This window comes from Camelus dromedarius, chromosome 1, assembly GCF_036321535.1.
Source record: "Camelus dromedarius isolate mCamDro1 chromosome 1, mCamDro1.pat, whole genome shotgun sequence".
In the NCBI taxonomy this organism is placed as follows: Eukaryota; Metazoa; Chordata; class Mammalia; order Artiodactyla; family Camelidae; genus Camelus; species Camelus dromedarius.
Genome location: NC_087436.1, coordinates 120,261,070 through 120,284,247, shown reverse-complemented (window position 1 = coordinate 120,284,247; position 23,178 = coordinate 120,261,070). Strand labels below are relative to the sequence as shown.

General features: G+C 58.4%; 1 protein-coding gene across 19 annotated transcripts in view; it reads left to right on the top strand.

Moving 5' to 3' along the window:
- The window catches only part of ABLIM2 (actin binding LIM protein family member 2), a 139,261-nt gene that overhangs the window by 74,389 nt on the left and 41,694 nt on the right, over positions 1 to 23,178 (top strand). For 4 of the 19 annotated variants that reach the window (XM_064488402.1, XM_064488356.1, XM_064488353.1 and 1 more), the window contains 7 exons: positions 2,706 to 2,764; positions 8,169 to 8,225; positions 9,706 to 9,783; positions 16,592 to 16,738; positions 18,108 to 18,140; positions 19,749 to 19,869; positions 21,285 to 21,383. In XM_064488402.1, coding sequence (XP_064344472.1) covers positions 2,706 to 2,764; positions 8,169 to 8,225; positions 9,706 to 9,783; positions 16,592 to 16,738; positions 18,108 to 18,140; positions 19,749 to 19,869; positions 21,285 to 21,383 — 594 coding nt within the window. The remainder of the gene's footprint in view (positions 1 to 2,705; positions 2,765 to 8,168; positions 8,226 to 9,705; positions 9,784 to 16,591; positions 16,739 to 18,107; positions 18,141 to 19,748; positions 19,870 to 21,284; positions 21,384 to 23,178) is intronic. The other 15 variants (XM_064488372.1, XM_064488387.1, XM_064488384.1 and 12 more) reach the window with 7 other exon arrangements.

Genomic DNA, 23,178 nt, shown 5'->3' with positions numbered 1-23,178 from the left:
TAGAGGCTGAGACCCCCCGCCTCTGTCGCCACGGAGTCTTTACAATGATGTCTCTGTCTCCTGTGACCCCGAGGCAGGCTGAGCAGGGCTGCACACTGCCCCATAGACCAGCCATTGGGTGACCTCACCCAGCGTCCTTCTGGGCAGAGTGTCACACAAGCCTCCTTTTCTGAGACTGAACCTCATGGGGTGACGTCAGCCAGGATAGCCTGGTCCCCAGTGTCCCCTCTTGTTCCTCAATCTCCAGAGCTTGTGAAAGGGGTCCTTTGCGCCCCTCCCAGCTGCACTGGGATGCCCAGGTGGGGAGGGGGTCCCCCTGACCGAGGTGCCCACCCCCACCATCAGTAGTGCTTTCTGTACCAGGACGTTCTGACGCCAAGCACAGTGACGCTGGGACGGCAGCTCGGGGACACGGGCTCACCATCAAGGGGGACCCAGTCTCAGAAAGAAAGACGCTCTTCATGGCTCTGGGCTGAGGCTGGAAGCCTGTTCGCAAAGCGGAATCTGCCGTGACTTTCCGTGGGATGGTGAAGCCAGACCCATCCGCTCCCAGCCTCGTATGTCCCAGTTGGACCCTGAGGGTTTGGCCCCAGGCGGTTATTTTTAAGCTCCGCTCCACGGGGCACAGGGGTCCACGGTGAGGGGTCTCTTTGGGGCTCTGGCCCCGCTCTGCATGAGACCACCCTGAGACCCTCTGCCTGGTCCACCCGGATGCTGGGGGCCTCCAAGGAAGATGAGGCGGGCCATCCCCACCCGCAGCCCCAATACCAGCGCCACCACCCAGCCCTGGACACACCTTCCTCTGTAGGCTCAGCAAACATGGGAGAGTGTGGTGGACGCTCTCTCTGTCAGGGGACCCCGATCAAAATACCGATTAGATGCTACTTTTTCCAGTGGGTTGACCAAGAAATGACACGTCCCTGTGTTGCGAGCACTGGAGGAAATGGGCCTCTCACCTGGCTGGTGGGCAAAAAGTGAGAAATTAACCATTTGCTTCAGAGCCTTAAAAATGCCCACGCCCTCTGGGGCCAGACTCCACTTCTAGGAGGCCCTCCAGTAAACAAGAGGGGGGCGTCTAAACCTGTGTGCAGTGGCGTCTCCGCAACTTTGTTTAGAAATAGAACAGAGCTGACAGGCAAGGAGCAGAGACGGGAATTCTCAACTGTCCGCACGACCAAATGTCACACAGCTCTTCAAGTGACCGTTTTTAATTATGTGGAAAAATATTAAGACATTTTTAAGCAAAAACCGCAGGATAGGATGCTGTGCGCGTGTGTTCTGTCTGATACGCACATGTGCACCGGGAGGCCTCCAGCCCCGGGTGTACAAGGCTGCGGGTGATGTTGTTTTCAACTTTCAAAAATATTTTATTTATTTATTTTTTGTTTTGCTTTGGGGGAGGGAGTTGATTAGGCTTCTTTCTTTATTATTATTACTACTTTTTAACAGAGGAACCGGGGATTGAACCCAGGGCCTCAGCATGCTAAGCACACGCTCTGCCACTGAGCTCTGCCCTCCCCACTACGGATGATTTTAATTTTCTTATTTATTCATTTTTAGGCTTGTTGAAATTTTAATAAACATCATCAATTGTCTTTGTAATTGCAAACAATTGTTTTGAAAAAACAAAAGCTTACACACACACACACACACACAGACACACACACACACAGCGATCAATCCAGGTCTGTCCGGCGGCTGCCAGTCAGAGCAGGTGTTTTACAGGGAGGAGCAGTGATGAGTTCCCTTCCCGGGTGTTAAGCAACCTGGAGGCTTTGCCAGCAGAAACGGACGGGCGCTCCTTCCTTCCACCCAGCTGTTGAGGCCCTACTATGTGCCAGGCCCATGTGGTTTGTTGAAGGGATATTGGAGGGTGTTGGACACACCACCACTTTCAGGGGCGTGGCCCCCAAGTCATTACCCCTATTTAATTTCATTAAATTCTCCCAGTGGCCTGGCGAGGTAGGGTGTCATTGGCCCTGCGTGCAGGTGGGGAAAATCTGAGACTGGGGAAGGTCGAGTTTGAATTAGCGCAGGGCCTTGGGGCCCTTCGAGACCTGTTACCTTGATGGCGGTGGCTGTCGATGTGGGACACTGGGTGGGGCTGGCAAGTAAAGAGACTGAGGCCCCAGTGGGTCAGCTCAGAGACCCCGTGAATGCGTGAGGGGTGGGGCCCCCACCCGAGGCCCTGCTCTTCACCCCACACTAAGGTTCCCAAGTGAGGGGCTCCGTCCCGCCTCCCAGCCAAGAGCCCTGCCCCAAAGCCCTCACACCCCAGCTGAGTTCCCACCTGGCTCCGGTCCCCAGGGTGCCTGTGGCTGGGCCTGGCCTCTGCCCACCTCGCATGGAGAGGAGCGGGTTGGAAGTCACCTGGCAGCCCCTTTCTGTCCCCAGCCTGTGAACCAGAAGCCACCCATGTCTGGCTGCCCGGGGCTAGGGTTCCGAGGGACTGGGTGCAGGCCCCTGAGGAGCAGGTAGCCCACGGTGGTGAGTTTCCCATCCCTCTCATGTCCCCCCAGTGGGGCTATGAACCCCAGTGATCTGCACACCCCAGGCTCAGCACTGACCCTGTGACTCTGGCCCAGAGGAGCAGAGGTGATGAGAATCCGTGTGTGGACCGCCGGCTCCCTCCTCCTGACTCTCCGTGTGACCCCTGCATCCGGGGACATGACACTAACACTTCCCTTTTGTAACTCCGTCCACAGGCTCCTCCATCTGGCACCCGGCGTGTCGGCAAACAGCGAGGACTGAAGACAAAAACAAGGTTGGTGGAATTCACTGTCTTCTCTGACACCTTTCACGCCTTCTGCGCTGTCTTCACACAGTTAAGGGGATGCTGACAACGTCTGCAGACTCACTGGCCTGTCCCTCTGGGGGCAGGTGGCCTGAGGCCTGTGGGTATCAAGTTGTAAACAGGCAGATCAGCTGGGAGACACTGCTGGGTGCGGTGTGGGCATCCCAGGGTCGCCCTGCACTGGCCAGGCTCTGAAAGTGGCTAAAGTTTGGGGACAAGTGCAAAGTTAGTGGGTCTCCAAACAGTCCCCAAGACTGTTCACAATTCTGACACCAACTGCCAGTTCCAGGGGTCCCCACAACTGCCCTCAGTTCAACAGTGAGTGAGAAGGACTCACAGAGGTCACTGAAAACGATCATAATCACGATCATGGTTTACTAGGGGGCAGGACGCAGAGTGAAATCTGCCCAGCATGGGGCAGGGTCCTGAAGGGTCCAAACACACGGTGCCACTGTCCCCTCCCCACGGAGTCAGGACTTGGCACCTCCCAGCATCAGTGAGTGACAGCGTGCCCTGAGCGTTGCCAATCAGGGAAGGTCCACGTCCAGAGATCTTACGGGGGCTCTGTTGATGGGTTGGTTGGTGGGTTGCCATGTGGTTGATTTCACTCTGGGTGACATGAGCCAAGACCACCCAAATCACACGGTTGGTGTGGCATAGCCAGCCCCACCCCAGGACTTTTGGGTGTGGCTCATGCCCGACTTAAACAAAGACAGCCTATCGAGTGTGACACAGATCACCTTCCAGAAGTGAAGGCAATGGCCTGGCCAAGTTCTTCACCCCTCAGAGGCCCTGCTGGGCGCCAGGCAGGAGGTGCAACATGAGGAAGGAGGCAGGCGTGTACCTGGCCCTCCTGGGGCTGGCTTTCCAGAGAGAGAAAGAAATCAATGCCTAAACAGGCAAATAATGTCACAACAGCTGGCCAGGTGGAACAGCAGGGAAGGACCAACTTGACCTGGGATGGTGAGGGTGGGGGTGGCCTCCAGAGGACTGAGCTGGAGCTAGGCCTGGAAGATGAGACGGTGCCAGCCCTGAAGACAGGAAGGGGTAGAGGGTTCCAGGCAAGGTAGAGGCTTGTGCAAAGGCCCTGAGGCAGGAACAAGGCATGTTCCTTTGGGCTGGGGTGGCGGTGCAGTGAGCAGGGGAGGAGTCCCGCTGCCCCCATGCTGGTGCACCTCTGCCCAGCACCTTGCCCACCCTTTCTCCCCAGCATCTTCCAAACCTGTCCCGTCCCTCAGCAATGCCCTCTTGTGACCATGCCTCCTGGCCAACTCCTTCTCTGGGTCCTTTAAGACTCATCTAGAATGTCAGCCCCTGAGGACTTTGCTGAATCCTCCCACTCCCTACATCCTCAGCTCACACCTCTAGCTGCCCCTTCCCTCGGAGCCTGGGGGCAATGCTCCTGTCTCTCTGTCCTGAATTCTTGGCTCCTGGCTCAAGTCCTGGCATGTGACACACTCAAGTGTTTGTCAAATAAAGGAAGGAGGTGACTCTAGGGGTAAACTACAGCCCGGGGGACCACAGGCCCCCGGAGAAGACGCGTCTCAGCCAGCTCTGCTCCATCAGGCACTACAGGAGCCAGGGAGCCCCCAGCCCCAGGAGCCAAGCCCGTGCGATGCTCAGAATCCCTTTGCGGGGGGCTGGGGGTTGCTGTGCCACCCGCAGTTTCAGGTGAAGACACTGAGGTGAACTGGGTCCCCAGGGGTGGCTGAGAGGAGTGGAGGCTGGAGAATCAGGCAGGGCTCCCAGGGAGAGTGTGGGGGGCAAGCCAACCCGGGGGCCTCAGCGGCCCCCTGAGACTCTCCGGTAGCTGCGTTTACAGGAGGGACTGGTGCCCAGAGGAACTCTGCCCCCGGGAAAGGGGCGGAGTCTGCTACTGGGGGTGCTTTGCTCTTTACTGTTGACGTGGGTTCTGTCCGCTGAGCCCTTCAGTAATACATTTACTGCGGGAGCCAGGGGAGCCCCCTCGCCCTTGGCTGTGTGGTGTGGGCAGATCCAGAGCAGCAAACCTGAGCTGAAAGCCAGGTGTCAGCCTGTCCCCAGACCCAGCAGACACTGCGGTTGCTCAGGGTTTGGGAATTCCTGGTGGGGCTGGACAGAGATCCATCTCGTGCACTTTGATGAACCTAGAAGATGTGACAGGGTACGGACTGGCGGAGGGGACCCTCCTCATACCAGCCCCCTCAGAGTGGGTGGGACCCAACCCAATTCAGTGGACCCTTACTAAGCCTGTTCTGAAAGAACCAAACAGAGGGAAATTCTCCCACTTTCTTTAGCAATCGATTTCAGTGGGTTTGGAAGCCCACCCCCCCACACACACACCTTTTCCTGCATCCACTCATTCATGATTCATTCATTCAGCAGAACTTCCTTGAGGGTCTGGTTGTGCCAAGCCCCGTTCTCGGCCTGGGGCGCCAAGGTGGCCGAGTCACAAGTCGTGTCCCCAGCTGCTCCTGGTAGAGGCAGGAACAGGTGGACACACATGGACGTCATGTCGGAGAGCCACGAGGACCCTCCTACTACACCTGGCATGGCACGGAGACCTGGGGAAAGGTGGCCCTGGGTCAGGGCAGGAGGGCTCCATGGAGGAGGGCCACATGCCCAGGGTCCTCCCCTAACCAGGTCAGGGTGGCCGGCGCCAGCTCCTGGATTCTGGACCCGCTGTCGGCTGGCCTCGGGGCTGCCGGGAGCCCGCTCCGTCCAGGCCGGGCAGCAGCAACAACCTCTGCCCTCAGCCCGGACGCCAGCCTGTGATGACCACAGGCCATGGGCCCAGCAGCGGGAGGCCCTCTGGACGCTGGGTGCTGGCGGCCGGGCGGCCGGAGTTGGCTTCCTGGACCCATTTTCACAGATGCTTTGGGAACATTTGGGGCAGAGGCCGGCAGCCCGAGAGCAGCTACCCTCTTAGTGCTGCGGCCTGGGCTGGTGCTGCTCTGGGCCTGCCCCTCTGTGTCCTGGGACGGGATCCAGGCCCTGGTCACGCCCTGCTTGTCCCTTGTTCCACCCCCGCTGCCCAAGACCCAGCCCCGCCCCCACCCCCGCCCCCAGAGCCGCCTCTGCCTCACCCGGGAGGAGGTGAGAATGGGCGGCGCCAGGAAGCGAGGGGCCGGGCGGCACGGATGGCTTTCCCCGGGCGCTCGTCCCCGTGGAGAGAGCTCTCCTGGCCAGCCGGCCGCTCCCAGCCTGGGCAGAGGGAGAGAGGTGCACTTCTCTGTGTTGTTCATTGCGCGCGAGTCAGTTTACAAGCGTGAACCAGCCAGACCCGGCCAGCTCCGGGCGGCCCTGTGGGGCCGGCTCGGTGGGCGGTCAGCCCCCTAAGAAGTACAGCGGGGCTGATGTCTCTAGCTCTGAGTCCCGCCTCCAGGTGGACGTGGCCCCACTGTGACCTAGCAGTCCAGGTGAGAGCTCACTCACCGGTCTCGAGGGCCACTCAGCAGTCACCTACCTGGTGCCCCTCATGCCAGGCCCAGCAGGCTCTGGGATGCCCAGGAGCCAGCTCCATCCCTGCCTCCGGTTGCTCCAGCAACAGGGGCCAGCACCAGGGCCTGTGCAAGGCCAAGCCAAGGGATGGAGGGCACTCCTTTCTCGCTGCCTGGAAGGTCTCCCTCAGTGCAGGCCCTGCCCCACCCCCAGAGGGGGACGGATGCTCCCCAGGACGAGGATGCACATCTGCCGAGGATGCCCTGGGGGGAACCATCAAAAGACTGTGGTCCTAACTGCCCATCCTAAGTGTGCTGGGCATTGGCGCGTATGGTCATTCACCTCACAGCCACTGAGCACCTTCCAGACTGGGTGCCAGGAATGCACAGATAAATAGACCGGCAGGCCCCTGCCCTACAGGCTCTCCCATCATTGGGGCAGCGGCGGTGGGGAGACAGATGTGGGGTGGGCAGGCTTCAGGGTGCAAGATGCTTGCCTGTGACAGTGGGAGGGACGGGGCCAGCTGGATGGGCCTGGATGGGGGAGGGAGAGGAAGAGGCCAGTTTCCTGAAGCTGAGACTTGATAGGTGGGCGGGAGGTGGGCCACAGGGCCCAGCCCTTCTCTGGCTCTGCATCCCAAGTCTGAGGAGCCAGCAATCTGCTAGGAATTGAATGAGGGTTTCAGAGCCGGATGGGAGAGCAAGCGCTGGTGTTGGAGTTGGCCCTGCCTCTGCCCAGCTGTGTGACCATGGGCAAATCACTAGCCCTCTCTGAGCCTCAGATCCTCAGCTTTAATATGGAGATAAGTGGGTGTTGACTTCTCACATGGTGTCCACTGGGCTCGTGTGTGACCTTAATGAGGCAGGTGCTGTCATAGGACAGAGCTGCCCGGGGCTGGCTGAGCGGCCCGGCCCTTTGCCGGTATGAACAAGGCCCCAGGGAGCACAGCTGGGTATTAAGATTGGTTGTGAGTCTCCTTTGAGCGAACCAGAGTCAGCGTAGGGAGGAAGTGAGGGAGAGCCCAGGCCTCCCGGCTCGGCCCCCTCACGTCTGGGCTCCCCGCCCTGCGAGGACGCGGCAGGTGCACTGCTCCTCTCCTGGGCTGAGAGCTGGGCACAGGGAGAGGGGCAGCGTGCAGCCGCCCTGCTGCCTGCCCGGCGCCCCGAAACGTTCCATAGCAGACCCAGACCCCACCCCCACCTCTCAAGGTCATGCTGGTAATAACCCCAGGGCCGCCCCACCTGTGCCAGGAAGCATCCCTCAGGGCTGGGGGACAGTCTTGGTCTGCAGTTCTCAGCGTCTGGGCACTTTTCTTTCAAAACACCCAATGCCAGTCTGCTTTGCAAACAAGGGGCTTCCCACTGTGAGCAGGAAGAATGACTTGAATTGAAGTAAAAGTAAGGATGGTTTCTCAGTGCCAAGCAAGGGCCAGGCCAGGTCTCCGAGTCTTCAGAAATAGACGGTGCCTTTCAGGCAGGTGTTTGCACTTCACAGAGAAGGAAGCTGAGACTCAGAGGCTTAAATGTGTACATACATCATTTTTGCCTAGGAAAGTAGGCGACCTGGCCACAGGGACAGCGAGAAAGACAGGCCCTGTGTTACCTTCCTCAGATGACACTGTCACCTTTGCAACGTCGCATGGCGTCACATCTTACTGGGGGTGGCCGAGCCTCAGGACTGCACATGGGGTCAGGCTCAGCTCCTCGGGGGACCCCAGCCCCTGCCGGCCTTTACAAGCCTGTGGTCTGAGGGGACAGGCAGACCCCCGAGTCGACGCCCCATCCCACATGTGTAGCTGGGCCGAGGGGCCCAGGGGCAGCAGGGCAGGCCTCGAGGAGGATGCTGGGGCGATGACGGGGGACAAGGAGAGAGGATGGACCGGCGCCGATGAGTGGCTGAGCGCAGAGTTGACCCAGGAGCATCACGCCCTCTCCCTCTTCTCTTTCCTTTCTAGATGCAGAGCCAGGTGTGCAGTCAGGTTTATCCGGGCACCACCCCCTCTGCCTTCCAGGTCTGTCCCTCCCACTGCCGTGTCGGCCTCCTGTCCGGTCCTGTCGTCCCATCCTCGCTGGTGTTGTGCTGAGTGTAGGAGCAGCTGGAGCGGTCGTCCGCTGGGAGGGGAGGGGAGGGGGGCTCCATGGCAGATGCCAACGTCCTGGTGCTGCTGTATAAAATGCCACAGACCGGGGGCTTGCACAGCAGAAATGAGTCTCTCACAGTCCTGGAGGCTGGAAGTCCCAGTTCAAGGTACCAGCAAGGCTGGTTTCTCCTGAGGCCCCTCTCCTTGGCGTGTAGACGGCTGTCTTCTCCCTGTGTCCCCACACGTCATCCCTCTGTGCGTATCAGTGTCCTCTTCTTATAAGGACGCCAGTCAGATTAGAGGCAGGCCTGCCCTAAAGACCCTATTTTAATTTAATTACATCTTTTAATGTCCTATTTCCAAATACAGTCACATTCTAGGATTCTGGGGAGTTAAGACTTAAACATATGAGTTTTGGAGGGACACAGTTCCGTTCATCATGCAGCCCCTCCCTGGCTGCTAGCACCGCTGCAGCGGGTGTGGACCATGAAACGGGCTGGGCAGAGTTCCAGGGGGTGGGGGGAAGGGGTCTGATTAGACAAGAGAGAAGCTGTGAACAGGTGGGCAGAGGGATGCCCTTCGTGGAGATGGGTTCCATTTAGACGGGGGCAGTGGGAGGCGTGGAAAGTTAGGCAAGTAAGTGGTCCCAGCAGTGAGGGCTGGACCAGGAGAGGGTCCAGGAGCTGCCAGGCCACGCCTCCAGGTGGGGATGGGCACAGGCAAAGCTTGTAGGGTGGGAGCTGGAGGAAGACTGAGTCCACACAGAGATGGGGGCTTGACTCAGGGAGCAAAGGAGGTGGACGATCTGGGAAACGGTGCCCTCAGGGCTGCAGGAGTTGCGGCGGGGAGGGAAGAGAGGTGGGAATGGGTCCCAGCAGCAGCGGGCATTGGAGAAGCCGGTCACAGATGTGACAGCCGCCAAGTCAGACAACAAAGCCCCGGCTGGCGGAATGAGCTGCAACACGGCCACTGTAATAGAGGTGGACGTCGTTACGAGGTAAACGTTTCTGGGCAACGAATTTCTGGGTAGCGAAATTCTGGGTAAGAGAGGTGGCCATTGCTGGCGGAGCACACGGAATCATTGAAAAAGCATCACTTGCTCCCACCCTCCGAAAAACAGATGATTTTGGCGCCTGAGAGCTTGGTCATCGTGGAAGTGTCTCTGGCGGCACCGAGAGTGGTCCTGCTTTGTTTTCAGCCAGTGTCACCTGCTGTGTCTTCCAATTACAGCTTTCCCATTGTTTATTTTAGCCTACGTGTTTATTTTAAGAATTCTTTCAACCTGCAAATAAAAAGAAGCCTCTCGGGAGCCAGCCTCTCTGTCGGCGTGTGACTCGTAATAATTGCCTCTGAAAGGGTCTTCATGTCGACAGAGTCTGCTTCAGTCTCCGCCTGTCTCCTCCTTTTCCAGGAAACCAGAACTTCTTCAGAGAGCATCATTTCTGTACCTGCATCCAGCGCCTCCGGGTCCCCGAGCCGCGTGATCTATGTAAGTTGGGTTCCTTCTGTGGAGTGTGGGGAGGGGACGAGGGGCCTGGGGTGGTTGCTGAGCGTGTCCTTGGGGCTGGGCCTCCTCGCGGGGTGGGGCCAGCTCTCCCGTCCCTGCTGCTGGAAGACTGATGCAGACTCTGAGGCTGACCTGGAGCCTTTGAGGAGCACATGTTGTGCCACCCAGCGGCTGCCCCGTTATGTGGCAACAGGTGCACAGAGAGGCGTGCCCCCAGCTGTGCTCACAGTGGCGTGAATGGCATGGTGTCTGCGTCCTGCAGCCTGGACTGGGCTGAATGAGTAATGCCCGGGCACACTTCACGAATGACGGTGCAGATCTGTCCTGTTGCTGTGGCAAGTGTTCCTAACGTGGCCCTAGAAGAAGCATGTTGAGGATAACATGTCATGTGATCCCATGTCCGTTACTCTGTGTGTGCGTGTGTGCATATGTACGTGTGTATGGCGAGTGTGTGTGTGTGTGTGTGCATGCACTCGTACAAATATAAAAATGTTTGGGAACATTTTAACTAATTGTTCGTGGCAATTACCCCTGGACCGTGGGGTTATAAATGGAAGGTTGTTACAATTATTTGCTAATTTGCTTGTCTAAGTAGCAAACTTTACTGTCTGGGGAAGAGCCTGGGGCACAGGGTGAGGTCTGGGGGGAGGGGGCGAGCCCTGGACTGGGCGTCCTGGTCCAGCTCCACCGCTGAAGGACAGCCTCCGGACCAGTCAACTCCCCCATCCCCCACCCTGACCCCCTGGCCAGGACTTTGTTTTCCTCTAACTCATTGGGTATCAGATTCATGCTCTCAATGCCGCTTTTCAGCCCAGAAACTCTTGTTCTGGTTGGACACAGGGCCACTCCCAACCCTGATTCTGATGGAGAATGATAACAAACATTCTGGTCTGGAGAGTGAATTGCAGGATGGCCCTTTGCAAATGCAAACCCAGAGGCCCAGAGATGCAGCATGAAGTCATCAGACCAGCTGTGTGCCCTTGGGCGAGGTGTTAGCCTCTCTGAGCCTCTGGGACCTCACCTGTACCTGGGGACCCACAGCATCTGCTGCCCAGGGCCACCAGGGTAGAGTGGGAGGCCCTGGGACACAGCTCTGGGCCCAGACAGAGGACTCAGGAAATACCTGCTGGGATTACTGTTACGACATCGATGCCCATCTGCTGGGGGCGCCGTAACAAGCATCGCCGACCAGGGGGCTTAAACCACAGAAATGCATCTTCTCACAGTCCTGGAGGCCGGGAGTCTGAGTCAGGGTGTCGGGAGGTTCAGCTTCTCCTGAGGCCTCTCTCCTGGGCATGTAGGCAGCCGTCTTCTCCCTGCGTCCTCACATGGGCATCCCTCTGTGCGTGTCTGTGTCCTAATCTCCTCCTCTCAGAAGGACCCCAGGCATATGGGACCAGGGCCCACCGTAATGACCTCATTTTACCTTAATTACTTCTTTAAAAGCCTGTCTCCTAATATAGTTACATTCTGAGGTGCTGGGGGCTAGGGCTTCAACATACAAGTTCAGGGGGACATGATTCAACCCATGATGCCATCCTCATCGTGAGCAACAATAATAATGAATGTTGTTGCATGAGTGAGACAGCGTCTGTGAAGCAGTCAGCACCGAGCCCGGTGTGACCGGGTCCACAGACAGTAGCGGCTTTGCTGAGGTAACTGCTCAGTAAACACGAGCTGTTATTGTTATAAGAAACTGGTGTTTGCAGGGGGCTTAGGTACCGCAGTGACCACATGGCTGTGCAGTGAGCGGGGACACCGGCCTCTGGGTTGCTGTTACTTTAAAGGTTGTATAGCAGTAAGCAGTGGAGCTGGGCTCTGAGCCCGGGTCTCTGTCACCCCCAAAGCATGCAGGGCGCTGAAAACCAGCCCTGCTGGGCCCCTTCTTCCACCAGGTGGTTCTAGGCACAGCCAAGTCCACGCCCCTTGATCGGCTCACATGGCGTCCCCACCCTTGGGGAACACGAGCTTGCCAAGGAACCACCAGTGCAAAGAAGTTTCCCTGCCGGCTGCGTGTGCCTTCAAGCGAGGCGGAGCCCAGCTGGTTGCACCATCCCAGAACAGGTAAACTTCTTGCTCAACGAATACATGTGCACTAGAGTCCAGTTTTAAACAGAAGGCTTCAGGCAAATTAATATCCAGTCTCCTGAACCTGAACCGCTAGTTCCCAGTTTGACACAACGGAGGTGCCTTGACTACTGGGTGCAAAGAGTGTGCCATGCTGCCTCCTCCTGTCTCTCAGCCTCCCACTTCTCAGCTGCAGCTCAGACAGGTGCCAAAGCTGCTCTGTGTCACAGCCTCCTCTAAGCCACGGAGCCACCAGAAGAGGACAGGCATCCGGTTCCAACACAGGGACTCCAGCACCATGGCCAGCACCCAGCCTGGCCACATCCCACCTTCCCCCGGGGCCAGGCAGGCTACAGGCCAGAGCTCCGTGGCTGTCCCTCCCAAATCATGGTGTCAGCACCAGCGGGCAGTGCACATCCATGGGATTTCTTTCTTTCGCTTTGCTTTGTCTCAGGGTGGGGAAGGTAATTAGTTGTTTTGTTTCGTTTTAATGATTGTGCTGGGGATTGAGCTCAACCAGGCATGCGCTCTACCACTGAGCTGTCTATGCCTTCCCTGCCAGAACTCCTTTACTGAAGAGGTAAGAGTCCAATCAAGCGCACCCTGGCCTCAGGCCCTGCCCCTGCTCTTCCTTCCATCTCCCTGCTGGCATCTGCCATCACCCGAATGTGCCCTGACTCTGCTCAGTGCTGGGCACACTCAGGACCTCAGGACGATGTCCCCAGTCCAGGCACCAGCTCAGCATGCTTTGAAGGGTGCCAGCCCCCTGGCACCCATCTGCTGTGGGGTGGTTGTCAGCGAATGCAGCTTCCTCTCCCTCCCCGCACCCGGTCAGGAAGAGATCAGCTCCCCAGGGATACCCCTGGGTGCAGGAATTCACCGTGTGGTGTGGCTGCTGTCTCCTGGTGGCCAGACGCTGTGCCTCATTCACCTTAGCACCCAGGATAAAACATGAACACAGTCGGTTCTCAATAAACTGTGGGGTTTTTTTAAAGTAATCTTTTCATTACCTTTTTTCCTTATTACAAAAGTAATCCACATTTATTAGGAAAAAATAGTGATTGATGCAAAGGCAAAAATGAATCCCATTTCTAATCCTCCAGCCAGAGGAGCCACTGCTCATGTTTTGGAGTATGCCCGTTAGGTCTCTTTTTCTCTGGACATGTGTTTTTTGTTTTTTTTTTTTTTTTTAACGAAATGGGGTCACACTGAGTGTATTGTTTGTAACCTTTCTTCACCGTGGCACTAAAGCAGTGAGTTGGCATTGCTGAAAGCAGCATTGTCAGATTACGGTACATTGTTATTGACCGGGTTATGCTGCAGTTGCAGCATCACACATGGCCGTTTCCCTGTTCCTACTTGCTGTGCTGGAGAGAGTGCAGGAGAGAAGAAAGCTAAGGGAAAACACTTGTACACACACCCCTTTGGTGGCCTTCTGCCAATTAGAGAGCGTAGCCCGTTGTCACAGCAACCGCCCAGGACTTAGATACCAGGGACCGGATCTGTGAGCCCTGCGGGCAGGACAGACACTGGGGAGGCCTGAGCACTGCACGTAGCCGCCCAGCTAGGGGTCAGCAGGCCTCTTTCTGAGCCGGGACGTGTTGGTGACAGTTGGCATCGTCAAGCTGCCTCCCTGATCTCTGCTGTCGGGGTGAACCCAGGGCAAGGCAAGCTCTGCTGACCGTGCACCTAGGGCTGAGAGAGCCAGCGGGCGGCTGAACGCTGTGACTACAGAGGGACAGAGGTGGGCAGGGTGGGCACCTGTAAATGCCGGCCCCCTCTCCCAGCCCCCACGGCAGCATTGCCCTGTGTGTACAGCTGTACTGATGTTCACGAAATCCAGCAGGTGGACAAGGCGCAGGCGGTATTCCCAATTTTCGGGGGGAGACAAAAAAGACCCAGCGAATCTACCCAGCCTTGGCTAATGCGTGACTGATTTTAATTCGATTTGGCGTGCTTGCCCCAGAACCTTGGCCATGCCGAGCCTGGAGTTAGGGAGACGGACTCCATGGGGAATCAGAGCCCTGGTCCCCTGGGGGCCACCAGTCCTGGGCCTGGTGGGCTAGGGCGGGGGGAACCGAGACAGATGCGCCAACGAAGATCAGCACCTTTGCTTAAAGGAGAAAAACACCAACCCAGATGGCAGAGGGAGAGCAAGCTGGTCCCCTGGAGGGGGAGGCCTCAGCTAAGTCTACAAGGACCAGAGAGAGGACGAGTCAGGCAAAGAGGCCTGGAAAGGGCATGCTGGAGGGAGGGAACAGCATGTGCCAAGCCTTCGGGCTCTGGCTGACTGGGCAACTGTCAGGAGTTCAGTGTGACAAGTGGCTTTGGGTGGGGGATGAAGAGGCTGGGATAAGCGGATACACAAGGGCCAGACCCCCTGGGGCCTGAGTTCAGATTTCTCTTGAAGGCAGAGAGGAGCAGCTCAAAAATATTGCTCAGGGGGTATCGTAATCACAAATGACAGACTCAGGATGTAAACTCCAGTCTTCGAAACACTACCCAGGGCTCTGAAGGGGATTGCCAGAGCTCTAAGACATCAGGGATTCACTCTCTCAGCCTACATAGTAAAAAGCAGGGTTCATCTTGAGTACCCAGTGACTTATGAGAGCCTTGGAGTTGGGTGATCAGGGAAGGCTTCCTGGAGGAGGTGGACTGGGGCTTCTGGACCTCAGGGTGGACAAGAAAGCTGGAGCGTGGGGGCTGAGCCTGGCACACCGCGGGCACAAGGAGACACCTTAGGATGATCAGGCTGGAAACATCAGGGCCACGTTCAGGGATTGCAGTGAGGGCTATGCCATCCATCCCAGGAAGGGGCTGCCGCAGGTTGTGAGCTGGACGACAGTGGATGCAGCTGGAGCTTGAGAGACCTGGCCTTGGCAGAGGGGAGAGTCGCGGTGGGAGCACAGCTCTGGAGTCAAATAGCCTGTGTCTCTTCCCTGGCTGTGTGACTCTGGGCAAGTTACCTAACCCCTCTGGTCTCTGGTTTTGTCCTCTGTGAAGTGGAGGTCCTGTGAGTGCCCCCTTCATGGGCTCAGCCCAGTGCTGTCCAGAGTGGAGTGCATAGTGTCACACTGCTGCTGCTGGTGGTAATATTTGTTGGAAAAACTCTGGCAGGACAGCTCCCAGGAGGCTGTGGCTGGATCTCGATGCAGGCAGTGAGGGCCTAGATGGAGCCGCCTGGGGCTGGGAAGGGACAGCCAGTCCCATGGCAGAGAGGAGGGCAGGGTCTGTGCCGGCCTGGCCAGGGGCACTGAGGGAGGCCAGGGTTGAGATGAAGGTTCTCGCTGGGTTTTAGAGGTTGAGCCGAGCTGGTTGGGGCAGCCAGACTGGCCAGCTTTGCCTGTGGCTGGCCATGCCAGGCTGAGATTAATCCTCAGAGGGGACATGGTGGGGCCAGAGGCAACCACGTGTGTCAGCTCCAGGAGGCACGGGAGCCCAGGCGCCCGCCACGCTGGGACCTGTGCCGTGCCCGGAGTGCGCTGGCGATGCGTGTCCTCTCTTCCGCTGGGATCACAGACTGTACACACCCGTCAACACTGGGGCGAGCAGCAGAGACACTGGGACTGACACCGATATTTGGGGGTGAACCTCAGCCCTGCTGTGAGGGCCAAGGGCCACGGGGTGCTTCTGCCAAGGCTGCTGCCTAGCTCCAGGACCCGTCCGAGCCCAGCATGCACCCCACCCACCCACGTCCGCCCCCAGAGCTGGGAGGAGGGGCCGAGGGCAACAGAGCCTGTGGGCGGCAGATAATGCAGGGAAGGCCAGCCCAGCCACAGGGGAGCCAGCGGCCAGGTGGACCTCACCTGAGCACACGGGGTGGCCCCACAAGTGAGCATCTCTGCAGTGACCCCACTGAGGTGACACCCCAGCTGTCTGTCAAACATCAGTGCTCCAAAGGCCTGAGTGTGTGTGCACACACGTGCGTGTGTGTGACTGTGGTCATGGATGCGTGTGCGTGTGCACATGGGGGTGGTAGTGCAGGTGAGGCTCTGTGCGCTAGCACGTGTGCTAGTGTGCAGTGTGTGTGGGAGGGTGAACGGGTGTTTCTGCAGGTGTGGGTCTGTGGGAGCGTAAGGGCAGGCACAGGCTGTGTGGGTGTGCATGCTGGTGGGGCTGGTGGGCGAAGGTGTGAGTGTGTGTCTGCTCCCACAGTTGTAGGCAGGCACGTTCTCTCTGTGTGTGCATATATACATGGAGGTATGCATGCATGTATTTGTGTGTGCAAGCCTGCATGTACATGTGCTGGGTGTTTGCGTGTGCGTGCGCACACATGCATACATCATGTGTGTATTTAAAGGCATGTGTGTTTGTGTGTCTTTATGTGTGCACCCATGTATGCCTGCACACACATATTTGTGTACATGCATGTCTGTGTGTTTGTATGCACCCAAGTGTGTATTTGTGTGCACGCATATATGTGCATTTATGTGTGTCTCCTGTGCCTGCACACGGGTATCTGTGTGTGCACATGTCTGCATGTGTGCACGCATGCACAGATGAGTGTGTGTTTAGACTACAGGCCTAGTTCTCACTGTCTGTGGGGACGCAGACCCATATGACCACGAGGCTTCCCCGCCCCTAGGCCTTTGTCCCTTTGCCCCATTTTGCTCAGACCCGGCTCCTGGGCACTGACCCCGCCGTCCTCCCTGTGGCTGCCGGAGCGCCTGCTGCCTCAGGTGTGGGTCTACCCAGCCCCTCCGCTCTTCCTCTCCTCTCGCAGGCGAAGCTGGGCGATGAGATTCTTGACTACCGAGACCTGGCCGCCCTCCCTAAGAACAAGGCTATCTACAACATTGACCGGCCCGACATGATCTCCTACTCACCCTACATCAGCCACTCGGTGGGAGACAGGCAGAGCTACAGCGAGGTACGCCCTGCTGCAGGGGCCGATCGCTGTCCCTGGTGTCGTGGCCACCACCCATCCCTCAGGCCCGCTCTCACTCTGCGTTGACGCTGGGCTTTTGTGCAGATCCACTTCCCATGGCCCAGCACGTGGGGAATGACTGCCCAGGAGGCAGATGAGAGGACAAGGCCGAGTGAGGACGCACTGGGCCAGGGCCGTGTGGCTCCTGGGGCGGAGCTGGGGCTTGGGCCCCTGGTGGCTGACTTTGGTCATTGCTGCCTCCATGCTGGCTCCTGCCACTGTCCAGAGTGAGGTTTTGGGGTCCTGTCCATCCCCCATCTCCTGGGACCCCGAGGACTCTCCCTTCTCAGGCCTCGGCTGGGATCCTGCTCAGAGGTGGTTACTGTGGGCGCCTGTCTGTGGGTAAATGATGGGTGGGGCCTGGGAAGCCACAGGACATGGGTCAGGGTGCTGAGCTGAGCGGACGCTGGCCTCAGGGATGAACACTTCACCTGATTCTCTAGAACTGCGGCCTTCCAGCCATCCATCCCCAGGGCGGGAATCTAGCAGTAAGAAGAGCAGTAGGCTGGCAGCACAGAGGTCTGCCAGCCCCTCTGAGCCTCAGTGTCCCCATCTGGGAAATGAGAAGAGTGGAAAACACTTTCCCCTTTCCATTCTAAGGGGAGGGAAATGGTACGAGAAAACTGCCTGGTCCCCCGGGGCTCCTCCTCAGAAACTCTCCGCAGCATCTCCCTCCCTGCCTCCCGGGTGTGAGGCGGCAGGTGAGCTTTGCTGCCGGAAGCTCAGTGTCCAGAAGCCCTTCTGCTATGCACTGCCTCCCTGAGTCTGGGCGACACGTCTGTCTGTGGCGGATGGTGTGCGCCTGCTGGAACAGGAGGTGCCTGGCTGGGGAGGCCGCTCACCACTCTCCATGGTCCCCATGCTGCCGCAGGCAGACTGGACCTCATCCCAAACCCTGAGGCGCCTCTCTTTCTCTGTGCCCCTTTTCTCTCCTTTCTGAAGAAAATCGAGTGTGATGGGCTCACAGCATGTTGCCACTCAATGTCCTGAACCCACCGTCTTCCTTTTGGAAAGGTGTCTTCGTGGGAGAGCGGTGGGGGCAGGGATGGGGCAGGGATGGGGCAGGACGGAGATAAGGTCCAGGCTCTTCAGCACAAAACGCTGTCCTGGGAACCTCTTTCTTGTGATGCCATTGACCATGTTTCTCCAAAAAGAAGGTTTTGGAGCTTGTGTCGGGTCTCATGGGGGCAGGGGTTCCTTTCCGTTTGGAGGAGGGTCCCATGGTGTGGATGGGCCTGGGCCTGGGTGGTCTTGTCCTCAAGTGACCCCCTGGGGCCCAGCACTAACAAGCTGCTCTGTGTTGTGTCCACAGCCCCCTCAGTTGCTCTCGCCAACGCCGACAGAGGTAACCGCCCAACCCCAGCCGGCCCCGTTTGCTCACGCTGCTGCCACCCGGGTCATAAAGATAGCCACCAAGGTTCCCGGGGAGGGCCTCCGGCCGTGGCACCAGGCCACGGCCCTCCGCAGCTGGAGAGCCTCTTGGGCACTGGTTATTTTTATAACCATGTCCCCTCTGCATGCTTCGCTGGTGCGTCTGCTGGCCCTGCAGTGTGGGCACCTGGTACACAGGTGTCCTGAGGTCTGAGTCATGGCTTCCTTTAGAGAAAAAGTCCAGGGGCTGGCTTAGTCTGGGCCACCTCATGCGCCCCCGAGTGGGACTTACAATGTATCCTTGGGTCCTCACAGATAAACATGCTAAAAGCGTTTCTCTATCAAATAGCATTTATAATTAGCAGCCCGCTTTTTTTTTTCCTGTTTCTCAAAATTGATCCATGATATGGATAGCCACCAGTCCGACTCCAGTCTGCATGGGCGTCAGACCTGGGGTCCGGGAATGAGACAACCAGACCTCGTGTGTGGGCAGCTAGCACCCAGCTTCCACACCCACGTGGGGCCACGAGCCCCACAGACGAAGCAAGGAGACAGAACAGCTATAGGATGTCAGCTGGCCAGCGGGCTATGCAGAGGAAGCCCAGGGATGGAGCCTGGACAGCAGGGCTGGAGCCGCCCCAGGGGAGAGAGTGCCCATCGCCGTGGGTGGGCCAGCCCAGAGGGGCTCAGGGGAAGCCCTCGTGGGGCCTGGCAGGTGTGAGGGCTAGCCTGAGCAGAGCGTGGAGGTGGTTGCACAGGCTAATTTTAGGGACAGTGGCTTAGTGGGTTCGGCTGAAGAGTGAGCCCTGGGAAGTGGAAGGTGAGTGCAGGAAAGCGTGGGAGCCGTGAGCGCCAGACCCAGACTCTCAACATTGCTTATCCCCACACTGGCCTGAAGGGCAAAGCCCCAGCATCCACCCCATGCAGGACGCTGGGCCATGTCATGCCTCAGACCAATGTGCCAAACTGTGGCAGGCCAGCAGCCTGTCTGCCCCCGCGTCATGGTTCCACATCATCTCATGCCACCTGCCACCAGCTCTGACCACCCCAAACAGTCGCTTATCCTGCTTGAATGGAGTCTACGTTGTCAGTGCTTGTGGGTCTGACTCAACTGGGCCCCTGGGCCTGAGATGGGCTTCCTCCTACCTGCCACACCTGGGGAGAACCTGTCAAGGCTGGGAGAATACAGAATCCCAGTGGTTCTCAAACTGTGTTCAAAGGAGCCTTGGGTGCCGGGAAGGACTGGGCAAGAGGGAAACTGAAGGATGTAGGTGGAGCCAGGTGCCTCCACCACCTCTGTGGGAGCTGGAGACAGAAGGAGGGGCTGATGGAGGGGTGGGCGGTCTCACCCAGCCCCGCCCTCCGGTACCCGGCAGGCGCAGGGACTGTGCTCAGCACCAAGGCCAGCTCCCCACCTGGCTCCTCAGATGTGCCCTGGCAGCTGCAGGGGACTTCGTCTTGGGGCCAAGTTGAGTCAGCCTCTTGGGTCAAGAGAGCAAAAGCCAAGTGGAGGCTGGACGCGCAGGAGAGGGGTGGGCGGTGTTCTCGGCTCCTGTGTTCACCAGGCTGTCTTCCCCTCCAGGGGGACCAGGATGACCGCTCCTACAAGCAGTGCCGGACCTCCAGCCCAAGCTCCACCGGGTCGGTCAGCCTCGGGCGCTACACCCCGACCTCACGGTCACCCCAGCACTACAGCCGTCCAGGTACTTGCCCCCCACGCTTCTTTTACCCCGTGTGAAGCTGTCATCCTTGCTGCTTTTCCTCTTATGCATCTGTCTCTTCCTCTAGGCAGCTGGAAATACGATGGACAGGGGGTGGGGGTTGCCAGTGGGTGATGGAGAGCCGTCCTTTTAGTCACATAAAGAAAAGTCCCTCTCATGTCCGGCGGGGGAGGCTGGCTGCAGAGGCAGCTGGTTACCCTGTTGGTTGGAGGAGCCGTCCTGTGAAACACGCAGGCGGCACTGAGTACGCAGAATCCAGCTCATGTGCAGTAGCGGGCGTCAGGAAGATAGAGCAGCACAAAGGTGGGAGACCAGAAGTCACTTAGTTCCGAGCTTGTGTGATTTGGGGAAGGTTTGTGCTGTGAAGGCCAAATCAAAGGACAAAAGCTAGCGTCAGCGTGTGCACTGACACTTCACCTAGCCCCAGAGACAACTGTCCCATAGGAACATGTGTAAGAGGCCACTGCCAGGCCCCTCCCAGCGGGGAGAAGCCCGAGGAGGGTCCTCTCTGCCCCGTCCCACCTCACTCCCTGCCTGGCGTCCAGCTCTATTGCTCTCCTTGCCTTTAAACACTGCATTGCCCTCAGTGTGTCGGGGCCACAGGGTCTCCATGCAGGTGCTGCGTTTTGAGGGATTTTTCCGAGGGGCTTCCTCCTTGGCCAGCTGATGCATGGTTCCATCCTCACCTCCATGGACTCAGCTCTGATTTTTGCAGCCTTTGTGGAAAAATCAAAACTCATTCATTTGCAAAGTTACTTTCATTGATATTGTGCAGTGTGCCTGGTACATCCTGCTCTGTAGATGTTTGCAAAGTGGGTGAGTGAGTGAAGGAGTGAACCAGTGAGTGAGGGAGTGAACGAGTGAGTGAGGGAGTGAGTGAGTGACTAGGAGAGCTGGCGAGTCAGGGGGAAGGGCTGTCGGCCTCTCCAAGGGCCCTTCTGCGGACCCCTGACCGCCGTATGTGTTCACCTGGGCTTGTCGGCTGTGCCTGTCCAGGTGGTCACCCCAGAGCCAAGACCTGAATCTCTGCTGGGCGGGGCCGGGGTGACTGTTGGGTGACAGATCACCCCCGGTCTTGCCAGCTGCCCTCCACCTGGGTCCTGGCTACCAAGGAGGTCCCAGGTGGGGCAATGGGCAGGGCTCGGGGGCCAGCAGCTCCCACCCAGTGGGCCTGGGGGCAGCCACCCTGACCACAGAGGGTAGGACTTCCTCCCTCCAAACCCGGAGCACACTGGCCCAGAGGACCCTTGGTGACCCCTTCAGGTGCTTCAGAATGGTGTGTGTTCTTCGAGAGAGGAAGCAAAAATGTTCCTGGAGGAGCCGGGCCTGGGAATGTTTTGTGGCTTTGCGGCCAGTGAGCGTGTGGCCGACTCTGACTTGCTCTCTGTTGCCCGCAGCTGGTACTGTGAGTGTTGGTACCAGTAGCTGCCTGTCCCTGTCCCAACACCCAAGCCCTACATCCGTGTTCAGACATCATTACATCCCCTACTTCCGAGGTAAGGCGCGCGGGCTGCGGGCTGCGGTGCTGGCAGGGCCGCCGCGTCTGTGTCTCGCTGTCCTGTGTCCGCCGCATGGCTTCCCCGCGTCCCGTGTTTCACGCCCGTGTTCCCCGCTCTGTGTCTTGTGCGTCCGGATCTGTTTCTGTCAGTGTGTAAATGTTCCTTGGAGATAACACGTCACGCCAGGGAGCCAGCGGCAAGGCGGGGAGGGGAGACTAGGAATCACCCAGCGCCCACCCCCTGGGCTTGTTTGAAGAGGCTTCTTCTGAGTCGTGTCATTTTATTTCCCACGTCGGCTCGCCAGGCACAGGGACTGCTGGCCCGGGGGGTCGGGAGCAGAAGCTGAGGCAGAGAGGTGGAGACGTTCCCAGCCTCAGCCCATGGTGTCTGGGCAGGGGGCGCGCCCTGCATGGCTGCAGCTCCTCCCAGGGCACAGACATGCTGCCTTCCGCACCCCTGCCTGGACACGTGTACATGACTCACACCAGGAAAAGGGTCAAGTCCTGTTTTCCTGAATGTTACAGACTGGATTGTGTCCCCCTGGATTCAGGTGTTGAAGTCCTAGCCCACAGTGTGACTGCATTTGGAGAAAGGAGGCTTAGGAGATTATTAGAGTTCCACGAAGTCATAAAGGGGGACTTCAATCTGATAGGGTGGGCAAGCGGCCTTTTAGGAAGAGGAAAAGACTCTACTGGCGCTCAGAGGAAAGGCTACATGGGGCAGAGCAGCCGTCTATGGCCAAGAAGAGAGGCTGCACCAGAAACTGAGCCCTGCCGGACCTTGATCTGAGACTACAGCCTCCGGAACTGTGAGAAATAAATGTCTGCTGTGTAAGCCACCCGGCTGTGGTACTTTGTTACCCAGCCCTCGCTGACTGATACACCATGGAAAGGCTCTCAGGGCAAGAGAGGAAGTAGCAATGATCTCTTGCTGATTCCCTGAGAGGCATGTTAAGGTTCCAGTTCCCAGAACCTTTTGTCCCAAAGGGACCGAGATTACGGGACAAGGAAGCCAGCTCAGCTGGATTATTCCATCACTGGACGGTCACCCAGCAGGGTCCTTGGACCTTGGATGGTTCTCACGTGTGTCATCATCGCTTGTTTTCACGACCCTCATCTGTCTGCTGAGAAGAACCCCCGATTAATGGGACGTGGGCCATCCCCACAGCTCATGGCCTCTTCTGGACGTACTGACTCAGCAAAGCCCAAAATGGCGCATCCGTGAGGGGAGAGCAGCCGGCAGGGCCCGGCGCACAGCCACGTGGCCCGGGGGTATCGTGTGGCCGGGCTGGGTGCTCACTCAAGAGGCGGACAGAAGACGCCGCAAACCTGAGTGAATCAGACTTTTAAACGAGTCACGGCAGGCCCCCCAGGGAGGTGCCTCTTCTCCCTTTGCTCTGAGGTCAGAAGGCTGACCGCTTCCCCCCGCCTGACGTGCCCTGCTTTGGGTGGCGCCGTTCTCCCTGGGGCCCCTGGCAGAGGTGAGGCCCCGAAATGAGGCCAGACGGTGGGACAATGGCCGTCTCAGCTGCTCTGACCTCGTTCCCTGGGCAGTGCCCTGCGAGCTGGGCTGACTGCCCGGGGAGGCACTGTGCCTCAGTCAATCCAGGCAGAGGCGGGAGCTGGAGCAACCCCGTGACCACCCCTCCCCGCCCTTTCTGAGCCCCCACCTCGAGTTCTTACTGCGCCAGGGTGAGGAAAAGCCAGGGTGGCCTGACCAAGGACAGGCCCCTAGGCAGCAGCCCCAGGCCTGCAGCACCCCATCTGTGCCCCAGGAGAGGGCCAGGGAGCAG